The sequence below is a fragment of the Talpa occidentalis genome, unplaced genomic scaffold (genome assembly GCF_014898055.3).
Source record: "Talpa occidentalis isolate TD23 unplaced genomic scaffold, MPIMG_talOcc4v2.1 talOcc4.7, whole genome shotgun sequence".
Lineage (NCBI taxonomy): Eukaryota > Metazoa > Chordata > Mammalia > Eulipotyphla > Talpidae > Talpa > Talpa occidentalis.
The window spans coordinates 66768338-66787742 of NW_023605083.1; the positions used below are offsets into that span (position 1 = coordinate 66768338).

General features: G+C 48.2%; 1 protein-coding gene across 1 annotated transcript in view; it reads left to right on the forward strand.

Moving 5' to 3' along the window:
• PAPPA (pappalysin 1) overlaps window positions 1-19405 on the forward strand; it is a 237142-nt gene that overhangs the window by 183628 nt on the left and 34109 nt on the right. Inside the window, exons 15-17 of the mRNA XM_037491904.2 lie at window positions 1862-2045; window positions 9557-9767; window positions 10445-10616. Of these exons, the coding sequence (XP_037347801.1) occupies window positions 1862-2045; window positions 9557-9767; window positions 10445-10616 (567 nt within the window). The remainder of the gene's footprint in view (window positions 1-1861; window positions 2046-9556; window positions 9768-10444; window positions 10617-19405) is intronic.

The following is a 19405-nucleotide window of genomic DNA, read 5'->3' on the forward strand; positions in this document are numbered from 1 at the left end:
GGGAAGAAATATGTGCTCTGGACACAAGCAGGAATAGTAGGTGGAAACCCACTGGTAAGAAAGAGATTTCTCATTTTCTGAACTCATCCAAGTAGTGAGGCTAGAGGGATAGGCGAGGTCCACTGGTGGGAGGCCCTGTCTGCTTTGTCAGAAGTGTGAGGTTTATCTCCTGGGCAACAGGGACCCTGTTGTTGGAGATGGTGTGGTCAGATTGCAGTTGATAAAGGCCCTCTGACTGCCCACTTGGGTGCGACTTGCAGTCTGGCCATAAGACTGGCTGCTGGGAGAGCCCCGGGAAGTCAGCAGAACTTATGGAGGAAGAGACGTGTCCTGGAGGACAGTGGCAGTAAGTGGGTTTAAGATGTGGCAGAAGGGACTCACTGATGGTGCAGGGGGTTGAGCATGCCACTATGGGGTGGCCCGCAGCCTCTGCAGTGCGGGTTTGATTCCCTGGCCAGTGAAGGAGCAACCCACATGCGCAGCAGGCCTCTCCTATCTCGCCCGCTGCTCCCCTCACCAGTGTATTTCAGTCCGTCTGCCTGTTCTGTTCCCCACTCTGTCTCTGGTGAATCCTCTCACGCCCTGCACCTCTGGCCTGTGCCCCAGTTCTTGTGTGCATAAATAAATAAATCTTAAAAAAAAAAAAAAAAAAGATGTGGCAGAAAGAGGCCCCAGCCAAACATGCTGCGGGGTCTCAGTGTCGGCAAGGTGGGGTGCAACCTGACGTTTGAGGACTCCAGAGCTCTGTCACCAGAGGCAGCCTTTCCCAGGGCCCTGATAGTGGTGGACTCTGCCTTCACACAGTGAGCACACAGGCCATGCTTCTTGTTGGGAACGCCTGTTTGTGCAAAGCTTCTGGGCTTGAATGGAGTCCCATTTGGGAGCCTGGGGGCCCACGGTTTCTCGCGTAGACACCTCCTTTTGTGTGTTGGGTGTGGCAGTTCTGAACTCCTGTGGAAACAATTAAGCTGCTTTGGCAGTGAGGAACCTCTGTTCCCTTTGATGTGTGCTTCAGGGAGGAAAAAGCCCTTTGCTCTTGAAATCCCAGCTTAGCAATTGGCCTCCCCAACCTCCTGGGACTTGGCAGCTCCCTCCTTGAATGGGAGCCCACAGGCTGTGATGACTGTCTGGCCCTTGGCTCTGTGGCATGGCCTCTGCCTTCCCCCCCGCAGCCCCACCATCTTCTAGGTCGGTCCAGTTCCTTGTGGACACTTTCATTTTTCCCAGCCTTCTTCCTTCTTATGTCTACGTCTGTCAACTATGGAACCATCAGCTCTCACATAGAGCATGGCTTTTTGCATGCTTGGTTCCAGTGCCAGTGGGAGGATGCAGTTAAAGAAAGGCACTTGCCCATGGACACATAGCACGCAGGGATGCCTGCTCCAAGCCAGGGCCCCTGTGACCACCTCCAGAGTCACGAAAAGATACAGAGAAAAAGAGCCAGTGTCTCACCACTGGGCCATGTTGCAGTGGGTATTTGGAGAAAGAAAATCATCATGGCCAAGAGCTCTGCATCTCACAGTTCTCAGTACAATGGAGGTAATGATCCGGGGACTGCTTATAGCAGTTAAGAAAGTAGCCTTGGAGGACAGGATAGCCACGTATCCTCTTTACAGCTGTGTAATTTGAGGATAATCACTCAGTGTCTCCAAGCCTCAGTCTCCAAATCTGTAAAATGGGATCAAAAAATACCCAGTTCATAGTTTGAAATCCTTCAAAGTGGGCTAGACTTGAACACTAATCATTGACCTCTTGGTGCCCTTACAAGATTCTGAGCTGTAGCCTAGGCAGGGAAGGGTGGTTGTTCCTCACATTTGGGATGGGCTCGACCACTCTTAACTCTGCCACCTCTGCCTTACAGACGGGCCCCAGCGTCACAGTGACCTGCACCGAGGGCAAGTGGAACAAGCAGGTGGCATGTGAGCCAGTGGACTGCGGCCTCCCGGATCAGCACCATGTCTATGCTGCCTCCTTCTCCTGCCTCGAAGGCACCACCTTTGGCAGCAAGTGCTCCTTCCAGTGCCGGCACCCAGCACAGCTGAAAGGTACCCAGGGCCCAACAGCTCTGTTCACCTGCTTCCAGGCCCTTCTTCTGGGTCTCAAACACTAAGGGTTGGAGGAGGTTTTATTTGTGCTTCCGATTTCTTCCCACCAATTGTGTTTCTGCAAACTGCCCTGCTGTGCAGGTAAAGGTAGCACATAGTAAGTGTGACAATGAAATCTCTTGCAAGATCTTGCAAATCTTGCAAAAAGGATAAGAAAAGAAAGAGGAGGAAAGGGAGGGAGGAAGATAAAGAAGATTATAAGAAGGTAACATTTTGAGCTGATGTGATGATTTCGCTGGATATGATTAGGGTCCAGGAAGCCTAAGAGCTTAGTTATTGTTACTCATTTGTGCAGAGGAGCTACTATAAAGAATGAGATGGGAGAGATGTGAAGTGACCAGTGGAAATGCAAACTCTCCATCTCTTGGGCTATCTGAGCCCTTCTGTTGGCCCCATATGCCCAGATGTGGGATGTATTAATAACTCCAGACTACGAAATCACACTTCTTTCAATCAGAGGCCCTGGGGAAAGGGAGGTGTATAAATTAGCATTGCTTATTACAGCCCCTAGTGTGGCTAATAATAATTCTTAATCAAAGTAACTCAGGCCCTTCTGTCATTGCTTCTCCTCTGACTATGGTAGAAGGGGGAAGTGACCCCACTGTGGAGGCAAGACCTCAGGAGGACCGTCGTTTTGATCGTTGTTGACCCAATGTAGGTCTTCCCTTGAGAATACAAGAATTCTCACACTGACCCAGGAAGCCCCATTGGCGCTTCATGTGCCTTGGTTCTCAGAATCATCTGATGCTCAAAATCCAGGCCTGAGACTTCCCCTGGGATCTACTGGCAGCAAAGACTGCACAAAGACCTTGCTACCTGTCTCTTGAGTTGCTCATACCTCTCTTCTCAAACCAGGTTTAAAGAGGTGATCAGAACAAAATATCTTTCCTTGTACTTTACTTTTGTTTACTTCTCTTTTCTCCCTTCCAGTCTCTGTTTTTCCTTTCCCAGGAGCTTGATTTATGCAAAAAAGAGCTCTAGCTCTAGAATTAGACAAACTGGGGTTCCATTCCTGTCTCTGCCCTTTAACAAGTGTTTGAACTCAAGAGAACAATTTTACATCACTGAGCATCAGCATCACCCTGGTTTGTAAAACGGGCTTGCAGTGCCCATGTGGAAGGGTGGGGCTGAGGAGTAAGGGGTGGTATGCATAGAATGCCAGCCCACAGACAGTGCTTAGTAAGTGCTCCTCTTCCCCTGTGAGGGCCTGCAGTGAACGCTCTCCCCTCCCCTCCCCTACCCTCTTTATGCCGTGAAGGCCTTAATCCTGGGTGCTGTGGAGACTTGCTCTCCCTCATGCCCCCTCTTCCCTAGGACCCAGAGATTAATGTCCTCAAAGAGCAACTAACACCCAGCAGCTCCAGGCATCCTAGTGTTATGCAGAACCCTCTTGCCCCTCAACTTGTATGTGAATTTTTCTTAATTTTCACTGAAAATTCCAAGCCCTTTTCAAGATGAATGCAAAATATCCTGAGAATTCACATCCTTGAAATGACCTCTGCCAAGGTTCTTTATCAAATAAACACCAGAAGTTTAGGAAGAACCTACAAAATGCATAAGGGGAAAAAAATGTTCAAGTTCAAGGGGGGAAAAAAACCCTTCAAAATCATAAATGTTTAATTAAATGACAAAAATGCAGCACTGCTTACAAAATACTTAGCCTCAATTCCACTCAACCATGTGGGCGCCCTTGATGTTGACTGTGGAACGGGATGCCTGGAGCAGGCAGGCCTCCATCTTACCAAGAAGGTCATTTTTTTTTAAAGGCTTGGCTGCTTTTTCTATATCTTGTTGCCTTTTCAATCTCAGTTTTTCCTACATAATCTCACATATACAACTGAATCTGTTCTCTAGTTTCTATAAGCTCCCAAGGCCACTGAGACATTCTGATTTTTAGACTTTACTGCAGATAGGGACATGAGCTGGGTGGACATGGACACTGACCACATCCTACAGTGCCCAGTGATTAATCTTCTCTGCCATCGCCCCTGCCCTCTCCCTTCAGAGTCCTGCTACAACCTCCCTCCCTCTGGGAATTGCAACTTGTCTGTCCTCTCTCAGGACAAGAGCCATCCCTCTTTCTTAGAAGCAGATAGCCAGGCCCCAGAGACTCCAGCTTTATCCTCATGGCTTCCTCAAGAGACCTTCCCCACTAACAGGTGACCTCCTAAGAGGAATTCTCAAACCACTCCCAAATGGAAGTTGCATTCTTCATCTTCTCCCTGGAGAGTTTGGAGGATGTCAGTGGGTCAAAAGAGCTTTGGATACCTAAGGCAGACTGTTAGGCCTGGGACTTAGGGTCACCGTGAAGAAGGGGCTTCCCCAGGACCACACAGCTGCTTAGGAAAGGCCACTCTCAGGTGTAAACCATGCGAAGGACATAGAGTGAGACCAATTTCATCTCTTAAATAGCCCTTCTGGACTCCCTGACTACACTCCACTCGGAATGGCTGGTCAAGCTTTCAGAATTTGGCCTCTTCTTACTCCAGGGTTCTCATCTGCTGCCTCTGAACCCTTTGGCCTTTTTGAAACCATATTCCTTAGCCCAGATTTCCCATCAAACATGGAACATCAGCACTGGAAGAAGCCTGGAAGGTCATCAGGGCCAATTTTTTCATTATGCAGAGGGGAAAATGAGGCCCATGGGTGGAAGAAGGGCACCTAGAAGGGTACCAGAAGGGCACCTAGGGGTCCTGACCCTAGGAATGGTATCCCATGCTGGGCATGCACCTCCCACCGATCTGGAGAAACTGCCTAATGCAAGTCTGTCCGCGGTGCTCACCGGCGCTCCTGCTTGGCAGGTCTCCACCATCTCGGGCTCCCTTCTTCCTCTTCTTAGGAAGGGCTCTCCACCAATTATCCACCAGTTTTCCCCGAGTGTGATCTCACTGGGGGACATCCTCCTTCCTTCCCTTCGTGTCTAACATTTGGTATAAATGGGCCCCCGTGGTAAAGAAACTTGAAGTGAGGGCAGCATTCTGGACAGTGGGGAGAGGTGGAGATAATGAAGCCTTATTACATGATTCGTTCTTGAGTGGGGGATGCTCCCCGTGCCCTGATTCCATGAGATTTTCTCTCGACAGCAACTTCTCTTTGGTCCTGCTCCTGGGCATGACCCTGCAGTGGGTTCAGGAAAGCCCCAAGGACTCAGACAGGCCTGGGGTGAGCCCCCGCTCTAGTCTGAGCAATTTGCTTTCCATCTCAGGACCTCAGTTTTTCACTGCCAAGTAGGGTTGATGACAGACTGGATTATAAGAAAGATCAAGAAAATGGCTCTACTAATTCTTTGTAGGCCTACCTTGTGGACTCAATGATGGACAGCTGTTGGTGTAATTCCCTTCAGACATTTAGAAAAAATTGGACAAACAATCAAAATGTAATCTGATTCACCGAGGCTGGGACAGTGAGAGCCCAGTTTTACTGAGCAATTGACATACTTTCTGGGGCTGCCAAGTCCAGCTCAGATGTGCTCTTTCACTACATGGGATCCCAGGAGCCTAGAAGTGTGCCTTCAGAATTAAGATTGACAAAGGTTTACATACTTCCCTTGATGCCTCCATTTCTTCTGCCTCGGTTTCTTCCTCTGATCTTCTGCAGCCCCGGTGGTGGCTAAAGTCCTAGTTGGCTCTTTTCGGGAAAGCGACCAGTCTGAAATCATTTCTGATCTCATTTCCTCTTGCCCCACGTGGCCCGGGATCTTATACAGTGACCTCTTCTTTATTTATGTTCCTGGTCCTCCTTCCTTTTGCTTTCCTCTGCAACTTTTGCTAAGGTTTTTTCCTTACCAAGGGCAGTGAAACGGAATCTCTATTCAGGTCCACTGGTACTAGCCTTTGGCTAACATATCCTTCCAAGTGCTTGCTTGTCCTTTTCCCTGTCCAGCTAGCTGCATTTTTGTTTTCTAAAAATATTTCAGTGGCCAATATCCTTTCACATCCTAAATTGTTAGAGCTGTGTGAGAACCAAAAGATAGTTTAAGGCCAGAGAATAAAGTGACATGTTCAGGGCCACTGGGAGACTCATGAGACTAAGTAGCTAACCAGTGGTGAGAAGGGCTTATTATGGGCTTGGCACTAAGCTGGGTTCCTGAATCAAAGAATGAATAAGCTGCAGCCTTGGCCTTAGGATGCAGATAGTGCCAACACACGTAGGAGGGACACAGAAAACCAGGCCTTAGGTCTCCTGGCGTTTTGTTGCTTCTATTCTGTTCTAGCTTAATTGCAAGTCATAAAGACACTCCCAACAAGATTTGGACCTTTTGGGTAGCCTCTTAAATAAAAGAGTAAAAATAGGCACATGTCTTTTGGCAGCATGTTAACCATTATTTTAACAATCATTACACTTCTTTGAAATTTCCTTCCCCACATTTGTAGATAGGCTGAGCAAGGTTTATTGTCTTGACTTTAAAAGATGAAGAGATGAGGGCACAGGGTCACCCCCCCTTTTTGGGAATCCAGTTCCATGCTTTCACCCCCTATCCTAACCCAGGCTCCCCTAGGGAATATAGGTAGGTGAGGGGAGCAGGAAGCATGAGACATAGAAGTACCAGAGGTCTGTTCCTAAAGCCAGTTGTTGCCATGGTACCCAACTTCATTCCTTCAAGGAAGGTAGGGCACTCCTCAGAGTTATTGCAACTCTGGAAACCCGCATGTTCATTCACCCCATTGCCGATTGAGGGCATCGTGCAGAGGCATGGATGCCTCAGAGTCTTGTATGTGCTCTGCATGTGAGCAGAACACTCATCCCTAAGCAGAACAAAAGGTCTCTGGTGCACAATGGCGAGGCAGTGAGTGGTAAGCATCCTTCGGAGCAGAGCACTCACCACCAAGGTGGTGAGAGCAGGGCAGGAACAGCCTATGGCATCCCATACTGGCTTCAAAGCCATGTGGTGGATGCAGGTAGTGGCAACATCTTGCTCCTAAAAATACTGATTCTGCCCAGTTCAGTGTCTGCAATTGGCTCCATTTTGTTGGGCAGGGGGGGAGTGTCCATGGTCCTGAACTGCCCGTTCCTCCTTTCTTAGAATTCTATCTTTGACTGTAGCACACTGTTAACTCCTGCTTATCCCCTCCTAGAATTTATGTTGCTAGTGTACATTGTCTCTCTCGAGTAACATTTTGCAATTTTTATGTTATTTCGTCCCACGAGAAACATGACTTTCGTACCACGGCTATGGCTTGCATAACTGACGCCTTGTACTTTTTCCAAGTCCCAACACTTTTCTCACAGATACTCCCCACTTCTTGGAGACTCTAAAGAGGGTATGCTTACTTTATGTTTTATAACTCCCCTCCCCAGTGATGCTTCGGATATGCCTCGACACCCCCAAAACATTGCCCACTGTCCCCATCACAAAAGCAATGTCAAAAGCAGTTTGTAATCTCTGGTGTTCTGGAAGCCTCTCTGCTTCCATCAGAAGCCAAATGGATCCTCCTCTGAAACTCTGGATATTTTTACTTGATTTCGAAATGTCTCTAGTTTGCAGCATCTCACTTTATCAACGTGGGATCTACAGACAACAGATTATCTCACATTCACTAGATGAATCACACTGGCAAGGAGACCGAAGAAGTTAATGAATGAGACAGGAGAAGCAGAGGCGCCAACACAGAATTGCAGTGTTCTCTCCTCTTTCTGCTGTACTTCTCTCCAGAGCTCTTACCACTTCCAAGTAGCACAGGAAGAAATGTGCTTTAGAGTGCAGTTGGTTGTGCTCTGTCCTGATGCTCCAGGATACTGGAACATAAACTCTAAGAGGGCAGAGCCTTCAGTGTTTTTTAGTTTTGTCCACTGCCTGGTCCCATATATGGAAGAACATATGGTGCCCCTCCATGCTCCTTTCCACCTGATAATGGAGGCAAAAGTTAGGAGGGAGGTTGAGAGAGAGGAAATAGGAAGAAAAGGAAGGAGAAAGCTCAGAAGCAAAAGAGGAATTTGACAGCACTTTTCTGGACATTTTGAATAAATTCTGTCTTATTTTACCATCTCATCACCCCGAGAGACAGAGAGTTGGGTTGGACTCTCCCTTTGAGCTCCCTTGGAATACGGCTGCTGACTCAACTTCCCATTAAAGAAAGAAGATTAACTCCAGCTTTGGAGTTAGACAGATTGGTTTTAAATCTCAGTTCTGGACTTTTTGAACTCTGAGAACTTGGTCAAGTCACTTCCTTCTCTGAGTCTCTAATTCCACAGAACAGTCCCTTGGGGCACTGTTGTGAGAATAGATGACATTTCACAAGCACTCAGGGTGCAGTAAGTCGATGGTCAGAAAATGTCAGTTTCACCCCTCTCACTTCACCCCTCCAACCTTCCAACCTTCACATCCTGAAGCCTCCGACGTGCTTCCAGCCCTGCTTGTCAACACCATTCAGTAATAACCAGGAAGAAGAGAGTTTGGTCGAGAAACCCATGTTTTAGGTCCTTCTTTAATTGTCCTGGGGAGGTTTTGGGCAGGCCGTGGGTCGATAATATATGACCTGGCAGTGAAAAGCTGAACTCTCCGTGTTTTGCTTTTATTTGTAACGTTCCCGTTGGGCCAGCTTCCCGATGGCCATCAGCACATTTGTCAGAGCTGGCACGGTGATGGGGAATGTTGCTCTCAGCTGCTTTGGCAGCCCGTCACTGAATGCAGGGTCTGGAAAGCCCATCAGACCTCCAGAAACCACGATGCTGTCACTTCCAGCCATGGGGGGATGGAAGAACGGCTGGGGCAAATACAGGAGGGCCCAGAGCAGAGCGGCAGCCTGAGGTCACACAACATGCTGTTTTCAGACCATGGGGTTGATTCTGGAGTGTGTTTATGCTGTTAGTGCCTGCATCTCTGGGCTCAGATGCCCACCTGACACACAAGGAGGGGGATGGAGGGAGCATCAGACTTTTTTCTATGCAGTATAAGAGTTTCTGAATGAGAGGCCTCCCTGGTGGTGCGAGGGGTTAAGCACAACACTGTGAAGCTGTCTGCAGCCTCTGCAGCATGAGTTCGATCCCCGGCCAGCCAGGCAGCAACCCACACAGCGCAGCGGACCTCTCCTATCTCACCCGCTGCTCCCCTCAGCAGTGTATTTCAGTCAATCTGCCTGTTCTGTTCCTCACTGTGTCTCTGGTGAATCCTCTCACTCCCCGCACCTCTGGCCTGTACCCCAGTTCTTGTATGCATAAATAAATAAATCTTAAAAAAAAAAAAAGAGTTTCTGAATAAGGAATTCCCAGCCCTGAATTTTAGTTCACCTTGGGTTGGGGTTAAGTCATGCCCCAAGTTGGCTGGCTGCTTCTCCGTGGCAGCAGCTCCCTCCCTCATTGGAGGCTCCACAGTTGTAGTGGAAGGATTTAGGCTTGCAAGAGGAAGACCCTTTGGTTTTCACCTTCACTCAAGTCCAGGCAGGTGGTGAATGAACGCAGCTATCGGGGACCCTGCCTTCCCTTTGCTAACCCTGTCTGCCTGTGTCCTCCAGGCAACAACAGCCTCCTGACCTGTATGGAGGATGGGCTGTGGTCCTTCCCAGAAGCGCTGTGTGAGCTCATGTGCCTCGCCCCGCCCCCGGTGGCCAATGCAGACCTCCAGACTGCCAGATGCCGAGAGAACAAGCACAAGGTGGGCTCTTTCTGCAAGTACAAGTGCAAACCCGGATACCATGTGCCCGGCTCCTCTCGGAAGTCAAAGAAGTAAGTGGGCCTGCAAACTCATAGGTGCTGGGGGGGAGAAGAGCCAGGTCTGGCTGGCTGTTGGTGAGCAGGAAGCACTCATTTCTTTGCTGGAAGCAGTACTCACTGTTGATTCCATTCTGCTCTGTGAGAATCTAGAAGGGCATGGTTAATAATTGCCTACTGGCTGTTTGACCTCAGGTAGATGACCTCACTTCTCTGGGCCTCTTTTGGAGCAGTAAGATAGGGATGAGAATAATAGTTAACCGGATAGGACTTTTGCGAAGAATAAAGGAGGTTGTGCATGCAAACTGCTTGCAGAGTGTACATAGGAGCTGTTCAGTGGTGGGTGTTCACGTCATCATTGGGCCATCAGAACACTCTGGAAGGAAGGGCAGAAACAAGGGACATGTAGAGCTTGAGTTTTGCTCTAGCCCACGAGTAAATAAGAGACAGTTTGAAGCTTTTGCTTGCTGCTGCTGAAGACGTTCTATGAATGAATTTTCCTTAGTCCCAGACCATACCCCCACCCAATCAAACATGTAGGAATAAATAAAGAAATGAGACAGGTCAAATCAATCAAGAATGGGAAAGGGAAATGAGAGGCCAGCTGGCTCGCAAGGAGCTGGGGTTTTTTGGTAGGCCTTGGGTCTAGCCATCTGGTCCTTGAAGTCTCTGCTTTTATCTCTTCCTTGAAGACGGGCCTTCAAGACTCAGTGTACCCAGGATGGCAGCTGGCAGGAGGGAGCTTGTGTTCCAGTGACTTGCGACCCACCTCCACCAAAATTCCATGGGCTCTACCAGTGCACTCACGGCTTCCAGTTCAACAGCGAGTGCAGGATCAAGTGTGAAGAGAGTGATGCTGCCCAGGTAAGGCTTTGCAAATGAGGCCAATGCCTGGGCCTCTCTGCTTACCAAGCACCAGCCTGTAGTCTTAAGAACTACTTCCCCTGGTAGACTCTGTAGAGGCCAGCATTGTATGATGGCAATGTCACCAATGTAGAGGTTAAGAAACTAGGTTCTGACTGTCATTCTTTGTGAACTCTCTGAGCCTCATCCCATAGCCCCATATTACTGTATTTTATTTGATCAGAGATTCTTAGTTTTGCAAAAGTTAGTATTGGAAGCCTTCCAAAGGAAATCATGTATGGAATCCCAAGTGTGGAACCTGATCCAAGTTGAGTTACTCCAAGAGGAGTGTCCAGGGCTATTCTGCCAGCTCTCTACCTCCATTACCACCCATGCCGGAGCCTAAACAATTTAAAATCACAAGACTACCATGATCTTTAGATACCCACTGGCTCCCCAAGCTTAAAGAAAAAGGAAACCACCTCTAGTCTCGACCTGCTGTTTTGGAAACACTGGGAAAGAAAGGAGAGCAGAGGAGAAGGCAGGGCTTGAGCTGTCTCTCACTCTGCATGTAACTGGAAGCTCAGCACTTCTGCCCATCTATGGTGAGCGTATTCTGAGTGTGAATTCTCCTTAATCTTTATGTATGCCCCAGCACCATTCAGAGGGCAGGGGCTCAAGAGTGGGAAGGGAAAATGAGAGACCAGCTGCTCCAGAGAAACTCTAAGCCTACCAAGAGTTCCATCTTGACCAAAGCAGCCCTGTAGACTTGGTTCCCCATGCCTCTTGCCTCATGGGGTACGGAAGACTTTATCACAGGAGGCAGAGTTGCGCCAGCTTGACCCACGGTGGGTTTTACCTACATACAGTGCTTATTAGTCTTTATCCGTGACTGCCAGGTGCCAGGTACTACCAGAGGCTCATCAGCAGCTCCTTCCACTGATGCTTTCCACATCCAGACAGTCATCAGGTCCTACCCATTCTCCTGCAAAGACATCTCTCCTGATCACAGGCCACCACCCTAACTCGGGCCTGCCGGCAGCTATATCTTGGGCCACCCTGCAGCCTCCTGTTCATCTTCCTGCTTTTATTCCCTTGCTTCTCTCTGCAGTAACCACATCCCAGAGTGATTTGCTTCGAGCATCAATCTGATCCTGATAATTCTTCTGCTTAAAACTCTTGGTGAAGCAGTGACACCAATTCCCTTAAGATATATCCCAACTCCTCAGGGTGGCATTGCTGCTACTTCTGCATCACCAGTAAGCCTGAGTGCCCCTCTGACCTCTGCTTTTTACCTTCAATAGCTCCCCTTATTCCCAGTCTTTCAAGTCAGCTCAGGCATCCCTTCCTCTGGGAACTTTCTTGATGCTCCTTTCGCTGTGGGGTTCAGTGTTCCTCCTTGGGGCCCCCCTCTTCATTGGCCACACTGTATTGTAATTCATTTTCTATTCCCTGCTAAGCCATGAAATCCTTGACCACATCTTTAATCGCCCCTGTTTTCAGCACTGGGACAGTTCCAGGCACCTAGTAGGTGCTCAAGAAATGTTAGGGTATGAAAAAGAACTGCAGTGATGGGTTGATCCCTGTCAAACCCTCATTTTCCGGATGAGAAAACTAAGACTCAGAGTGGTCATTCAACCACCCAAAGTGACACAGCTGGTGTCAGCTGAGTCAAAATCAGAGCCCCTGTTCCCCCAAAGGTGGGCAGAATGGGTCCAATAGGCGCTACCTGAAAACCCTTGATAGTACACACATATGGACATCCGTGCACCCGAGTCATCCCCATCCTTGGCTGCCAGGGAAGCAGAAGCCAGTGCAGGGACAAACAAAGGCCAGAGATTACCATGGCCTCACATGGGCTGATCAGCTTCATTCTCATTCCCTTGCAGAAAACTGTTGCTAACAGCTACCCAAACTTCTGAGCCAAATAATATTCTGGCCATGGTCATGTTATCGAACTGAAACCCAGTCTGCCTGCGGCCTGCCAAGTACCTTTCCTGGGCAGTTTGTATTTAAAGGAGAGGAAAATGTAAATTTATCAGACGACTCAAGCAGTTCTGTTTGGCAACTGGTGGAGAGGCTAGACGCGAAGGAGCAGGGTATTGCTTGTCGGCTCAAAAATGAGGGGACGCGTGCCAAATGGGCTCCTAATACAATTGATGTTTCTAGTTTGTACTGAAAATGAATTTCCTCTACCCTCAGACCAGGGGCCTGAGAGCCAAATCTAGTTTTCACCTCAGATCCCCTCTGGCTGCCTGGAAACACAGCAAAAATGTACGGCCCAGAGCATCTTGAATCAAACAGCGTGTGTGGAATGGGAAGTCTTTGCTTTCCAAACAAGTTCACATCCTGGCAGGAGAGGACAGGGACTATTGGAGGAGAGATGCACATACTCCCTTCCACTGACACTAAAAGCAAATTAACAAATAAAACATCCATTTCATTCATTTGTTGAGAGCCAGTGCAAGGCTGGGTTCTGAACTCTGAGTTTGAATCTTGGCTCCACTCCTTACTAACTGAAGGGCTTGGGCAGATACTTAACTCTTTCAGCTTCTGATTCCTCAGTTATAAAATGGTGGTGGTTGGGGGGAGGAATGGCGATACCTATCTCAGAGTCTATTTGTGACGATGAAAAGTGGCAATGAATCCGCAGTGTGTTTCGGTTGATCCATCTGTTCTGTTCCCAACTCTGTCTCTGGTGAATCCTCTCACCCCCACCCCAAACACTGGCCTATACCCCAGCTCTTGTAGGCATAAGTAAATAAAAAAAATAAAAATCTATAAAAAAGAAAAGTGGTAATGAAAGTGGAATACCTATGAATGGCCTGTAAACTTGTATAGTGCACAGCCTGTGCCACCATACATGGCAGCCCTGGCATGGAAAGCACAAATCTACTAGGTGACTTTTAAGGTCACTTCTAATGGGAAGAATCCCTGAAATTCCTTTTGGACTCCTATGGAACCTAGAAACAAAGGAAGTGAGTTGAAAGTTAGCCCTCTGCTGGCAGCTAGCCCCATTAATCAGAGAAGGGTCCATCCATCATGGAAAAAGTTGAGGTGTGGAATGGGGAAACTAGGATAAATCACAGGGAAACTTGATTTCTTGCTCAATACACCTACAGAATATATAGCTCTCGTGACTAGTGCTGTGAAGTTGAACTTTCTGCTAAGAGGAAAATATTCCATCTCTGCGCTGTGCAATGTAGTAGTCACCAGCCATAGGAGGCTATGGAGCACTTGAAGTGTGGCAAGAGTGACTGAACATCTTGATACTGTATTTTATTTAATTTCAAGTAGTTCAATTTTAAAGGTAAATAGCCAAACTTGTTTAGTGGCTACCAGGCCAGGCAGTTTACCTCTAGCAATTGTAGTGTCATTATACTGCAAACCAAGAGAGAGCACCTTAAAACCAGCTTTTTTCTTTTCAAGTGTTTCCTGGATGCTAAACTGGGGCCATAGACCTTCCCTCATTTTGACAGCTTGCCATAAATCTTTGGAACAGAAAACAGTATGCCCATTTTACAGATAAGGAAGAAGGCCTGTGAGGCTTAGTTCTTGCCCATGGTTTTGAGTTTGCAGGCAGCGGTGAGTGACTCCACAGTCCAGCTCTTCCCTTGCCTCCAGACATTCCCAGGCCAGCTGGTGGCAAAGGGCAGGGACACCATCTCCAGGGGCTGGAAAGAGGATTGAATCGGCTCAGCATTTAATCCAGTTCAGGTGCCCCTGAGCTGTCCAAGGTGATCACTCAAATGCAGCCATCCCAAGAGGCACCGTGGAGGTGACCTGGGAGTGGGCGGGGTCTGCAGGAGATGTGTGTGCAGTGGCTGCAGCAGGAGAGGAAGAGGCGGAAGCTGCCTTTTGGAGAAGTGATGTAATTATGTAGATGTGAACAGCCAGCAGGAGCTAGAGAAGGTTGGGAGTGGATTGCAAGGATCACAGAGAATAGCTGTAAAGCCTTTCTGCCTCTCAGGCTTGCAGCTCGGCTACCCCTCTGGGGTCCTGCTGTGGACAAGCGCAGCTCTCCTGTGTGCAGTGCAAGCAGCTTCTCTTCTAGTTTCAAAGTTGTCAAATGTTTGCCCAGGCATCAGGGCCTCCTAGAGGAAGTCAGAAGCATAATGCATCCTTGTGAAATTAGAGCTGGGAAGGACCTCAGCGATCTCTCACTGCAACCCTCTAATTTTATATCTGGGACCACTGGAGTCCAGAGAGGGAAAGGGACTTACCCCAAGTCACACAGCAAGTTACCAACAAAGTTGAATCTTAAACAGCATCATTGTGTAATGGCCCACTAAGTCTTAAGTTATTGCACAAGCTGCCTTCTCTGTCCACGCTTACTCCTGGGGCTACACATCACCCTAATTTGGAGGAAGCCTAACATGTATGACAGCATTGGCTGGGAGAAGAGGCAATCAATAGCAGCTGAGGCGGTGGAGCATTTCCTACATGCCAGTCACTGGCTAAGTCCTTTTCACACATCATTGCATGTAGCTCACTGCACCTGGGCTTACTGTCCCATTTTACAGACAAGGAACTGAGGTTCAGTGAGTCAAAGTGCTTTCCCTACATATCCAGAGGAAGTGGTGGTACTGAGATACCTGTGATGAGGGCAGGCTGCCTCCAAAGCTTAGTATTTGTTCCAGACACTACAATGTCGGCTCTTGTCTTGCTCTGAGTGTGCCATATTTCTCTGTGCCATTATTTTCTCTATTTTCATTTTCATTAAAAGTTTACTTCTTCCTCTCCACTCGTCTCCCCCCTGCCCCCGCCTCTTCTCTCGCCTTTCCCGCCTCCTCTCTCCTCCATTGTAAGGGCGCAGAAGCTCACAAACCAGAGGGCTGGCTCTGGCATTGGCACTCTCCGTGAACGGGGCATGTTGCCCTTCATTCTGGTTGCTGTGGCTTCTATAATGGAGGTGACAGTTGAGTTGATTCTGAAGTTCCCCTAAAGTAGTTCAACAGAGCAGTTAAGAGTCTTAACTGACACTGAATGTTTCCCATGAAAGAAGTCAGTCATGCTAATCTGTCGGGTAGTAGACTCTGTGTCCATTAACAGCTGAGGGAATTGGTAGAGAAAACTTCAAGAACACCCCAAGTCTGCCCAACGAGCAGGCTGTAGAGCTGGGATTTGAACCTAAGCAGTTTGGCTTAAGTCCACATGCTTAGCCACCACAATAGCATCATCTAAAAACTTACTTTATCAATTCCTAGCTGAGCCTCAGTTTCCCTGACTGTAGAAGGGGAATTATTGGGCTTCTTCTTTGTTGTTAAAAGGACTTTAAAATGTTTATGAAGTGCCTGACACATAATAGGTATTTTCCAACAACATTGTTATGTGATGAAGAGCCTTCAGCACTTTAGTGATCTGTGTAGCTAAGGAGAGTTCGAGAGAGCACACCATGATTTTTAAGATGGGTGCCCGAGCACCGAGCGACAAAACACTTCGCCAGAGGGGCATCAATCCTCTTGTGAGAGATTTTACCTAAGCCTACAGTATTGTGCACCTGGACCCAACACAGCAGTGGGTTCCCTGACAGCACCCAGAGAAGTTGGTCTCTGGGCACCCCAGTTTGGATTCTCAACATCAGCTGTTCTGTTGGCAACCTGGACTCAACAGCAAGGCTCTGTTCTGAGGATCTGCATTGAGCACATCAAGATCTAATCCTAAGAAGGACCTGAAAATCTGGAGAGGCTCCAGAAAGTCTGCCATGCAAAGGGCACAGCAGGGGCAAGTGAGGAGCTAGAGAGGTCTGCCTGCAAGGCGGCGAAGGAAGAAGGAGTGCCCGGCAGAATAGCACACTGAAGGTCCTCCGGGTCTCACTGTGGAAGACTTGGCATGCCCCCCATGAGCACGTCTTGTTTGGAAGGCTAAGGTATCTTAACAGAAGGCTGCCATCTTGCTTTTTGTTTAGTTTTGTTTTGTTTTTGTCAGTCATAAACATGTCTGTGTAACTGTGAGGAGCCATATTTGGTAAAGCAGATTTAGTCAGTAACAGAAGGTGCCAGATGACCTAGGCAGGAGACAGAGAGAGAGAGAGAGAGAGAGAGACAGAGAGACAGAGAGATTGGAAGCAGCAAAAGCAATGCCTTTATTGTGCCACCTTCTGTGCTAGAGCCTCCCAACTTTGAAATTCCCTGAGCAGCTTCCAGCAAGTTCGAATACATTCCCTGCTGCAGACTGAGCTCCGCAGCCGGCTCTGGCCCACGTAGTGCTGAGGTCGGCAGCCCTTCAGGGGCTGCAGGCCAAATGCATCATAGGCCAGGCCAAGGCTCCAGGAAATTGGGGTCAATTTCCTACTCCTCTGAAGGCCCAGTCGAATCATGGGGCTTGGGGCCTGGGGCTCCAGGAGGGAGAGTCATAGTTCTCTGCAGCCACGTGAAACTGTCCCTGAATTTCCCTGAGCTTACACACCACCTCTGAAAGTGGACTCTGCAAGTCCTCCTGCAGCTGTGTGCTCGGGATGGGCCACCCTTCTCTATGACCACAGGGGCGTCCACTGCAATCACACCCTCTTTGTGCTGACCTAGGAGAGGCCCAAAGAGGAGCTCCCCTTTCTCTTCTGAATCCTGTCTCCTTGCAGTTGTTTTCACAGACAGGGACGCTTCAGCTCACACCAGCCCTTTCAAAGAGTGCATTCATCTCCTCCTCATACACACACCCATTTATTTCCTCATTCATTCATTCACTTACTAATTTGCTCATTTATTTCCTCAACTATCCATTCATTTATTTTCCTGCTTGTTAAACAATTCATAACACTTCACCTATTCTTTCCATCTTTTGTTAAACAGTTCTTGAACATAAATAAGTACTGAGTGATGAATAAATTGCCCAACCGAGTGGCCAGAAGCTGTTCGGCTTTGTGGAAGACCCTGAGGATGCAGGAAGGAGTAGGGAAGTGTCTGGGGCCTCGAGAAACTCAACATCTAGAGGAAAGTAGATGATAAATCAAGAGGTGCTGTGCATCAGGGACCCTAAGTCCGGGAGCTCTGCAGCACCTGGTGGCACTCGGTTAGGAGGCTGTGTGCCTGGGAGGCCTGGTGTGGGAGGAAGCCTGGAGCCAAGACCAGGAAGTATGGCAGCAACATAGATACACTTGACAATGCAGGAGATTTATTTATTTTTTATTTTTGTTAAAATTTATTTATTTATGCATACAACAACTGGGGAACAGGCCAGAGATATGGGGGTGTGAGGATTCACCAGAGAGAGTGAAGAACAGAACAAGCAGATGTACTGAAATACACAATGCATGCAATTTAAACTGATATTCAAGATTGGCAGTGCTGCTTGGGGAGCAGTGAGCTGCAGGATTAAGCATATTGAAGACTGTGAAGGTCGTGGAGGCCAGGCACAGGAATTTGAATGGAAGCTGAAGGCCATGCAGCCATTCCATAGATGTTTGAGCAAGTGGAGCCAGGCCACCACTCTGGCTTCATGTGGAGTTTCTCTTCTTCTGACAAGCTTGAGGCTGGAAGAGAGTATACTGTTTGTTCTCAGAGAGATGGACTCCTGTGTAGAAAACACCCAAGAGTCACCATTTCCAAGGGTTGAGCCCCAACTCTGTAAGCTGACCTTGAGGGCCCCATCCCTTATCTGCCTTCCCAGCTCATCCTCCCCTGCTTCCTTTCTGCATCACAGGACCAGGGCCACCAGGGATCCCTGCTGCTCACTCTACCTCCTTGTTTAGCTCACACTCATTGGTCTTCCAGGGATGCCCTTCAATTACTGCCAGTGATTCTATGCATCCTTGAAAACGCTTTTGCATATATCACATCCTCTAAGAAGCCTTCCTGGATGGCCCCCTCACAACACAGTGAGCACAGTCATGGTGCTATGACTGGGTGGTCACCTGACCATCCTGCTCACCCTCCTCAGGCTCACTGGGGCAGGGACTGGCTCATTTTCCTTTTGAACCCCACAGAACTGGGCATAGAATAAACACTGAGAAAGGGCCCTTGAATTCAGGGATAGTTCTGAATTTCTACAAAGCTAGACCTCCCATCAGAATCATTGGGGCCTAAGAGAAAGGATCAGGTCTGCAAACTCCCTAGTCTACCACTTTGCAAATGATTGAGAACTGTGCATGCCTAAGGAATGGGAGGGGGCAAATGAACAAATGAAACTAAAACAAATTCTTAGATTCTGACTACAGAAAGGTGGGTTCCAGAGGGAAAGGGGATTGGACGCAGGTAAAATGGGTGAACGGGGTGAATTGTATGGTGACGGATGGAATAGGGACTTGTATAAGGATCATAATGCAGCATATATAGCTCTACAACCATGATGCTGTACTCCTGAAACCTAGATTCTAGTATAAGCCAATGTTACTTCAGTTAATTTTTTTTAAGAAATATATAAAATCATTTTTATTACTAACTTTTCACAAAAAAGTGAGGGGGCAGGTAGGAATATCCCATACCACCGTGTGGGTACCACTGTTGGTGGGAGGGGATGGGATTGGGGGGTAGTATGGGATGGAACAAAAGAGAGGAAAGGAGGGGCGAGGGTACAAAGAAGGGCCCTGGAAGAGAAGCTTCTCAGGGGTCCAGGGTCACTTAATAAGCCCTGATAGGACGTGCTTTCTCACTGGCTGAGAAGAAACAGGCTTTGGTGTAGCCCTTCCACCTCACATCAGCTCCAGGGCCCTTGCTCACCCCACTCTACAAGTGGGGGTGCATATGAGCAACTACCTTCTCAGTTAAAATAAAACAAGTCATTCACTTCCAATTGAAATCTCTGCAAGACCACTCAGCTTGGATGCGGGCAGCCTGGGAATTAGCTCTCTGGGAAGCTTTGTGCAAATGTCTTCT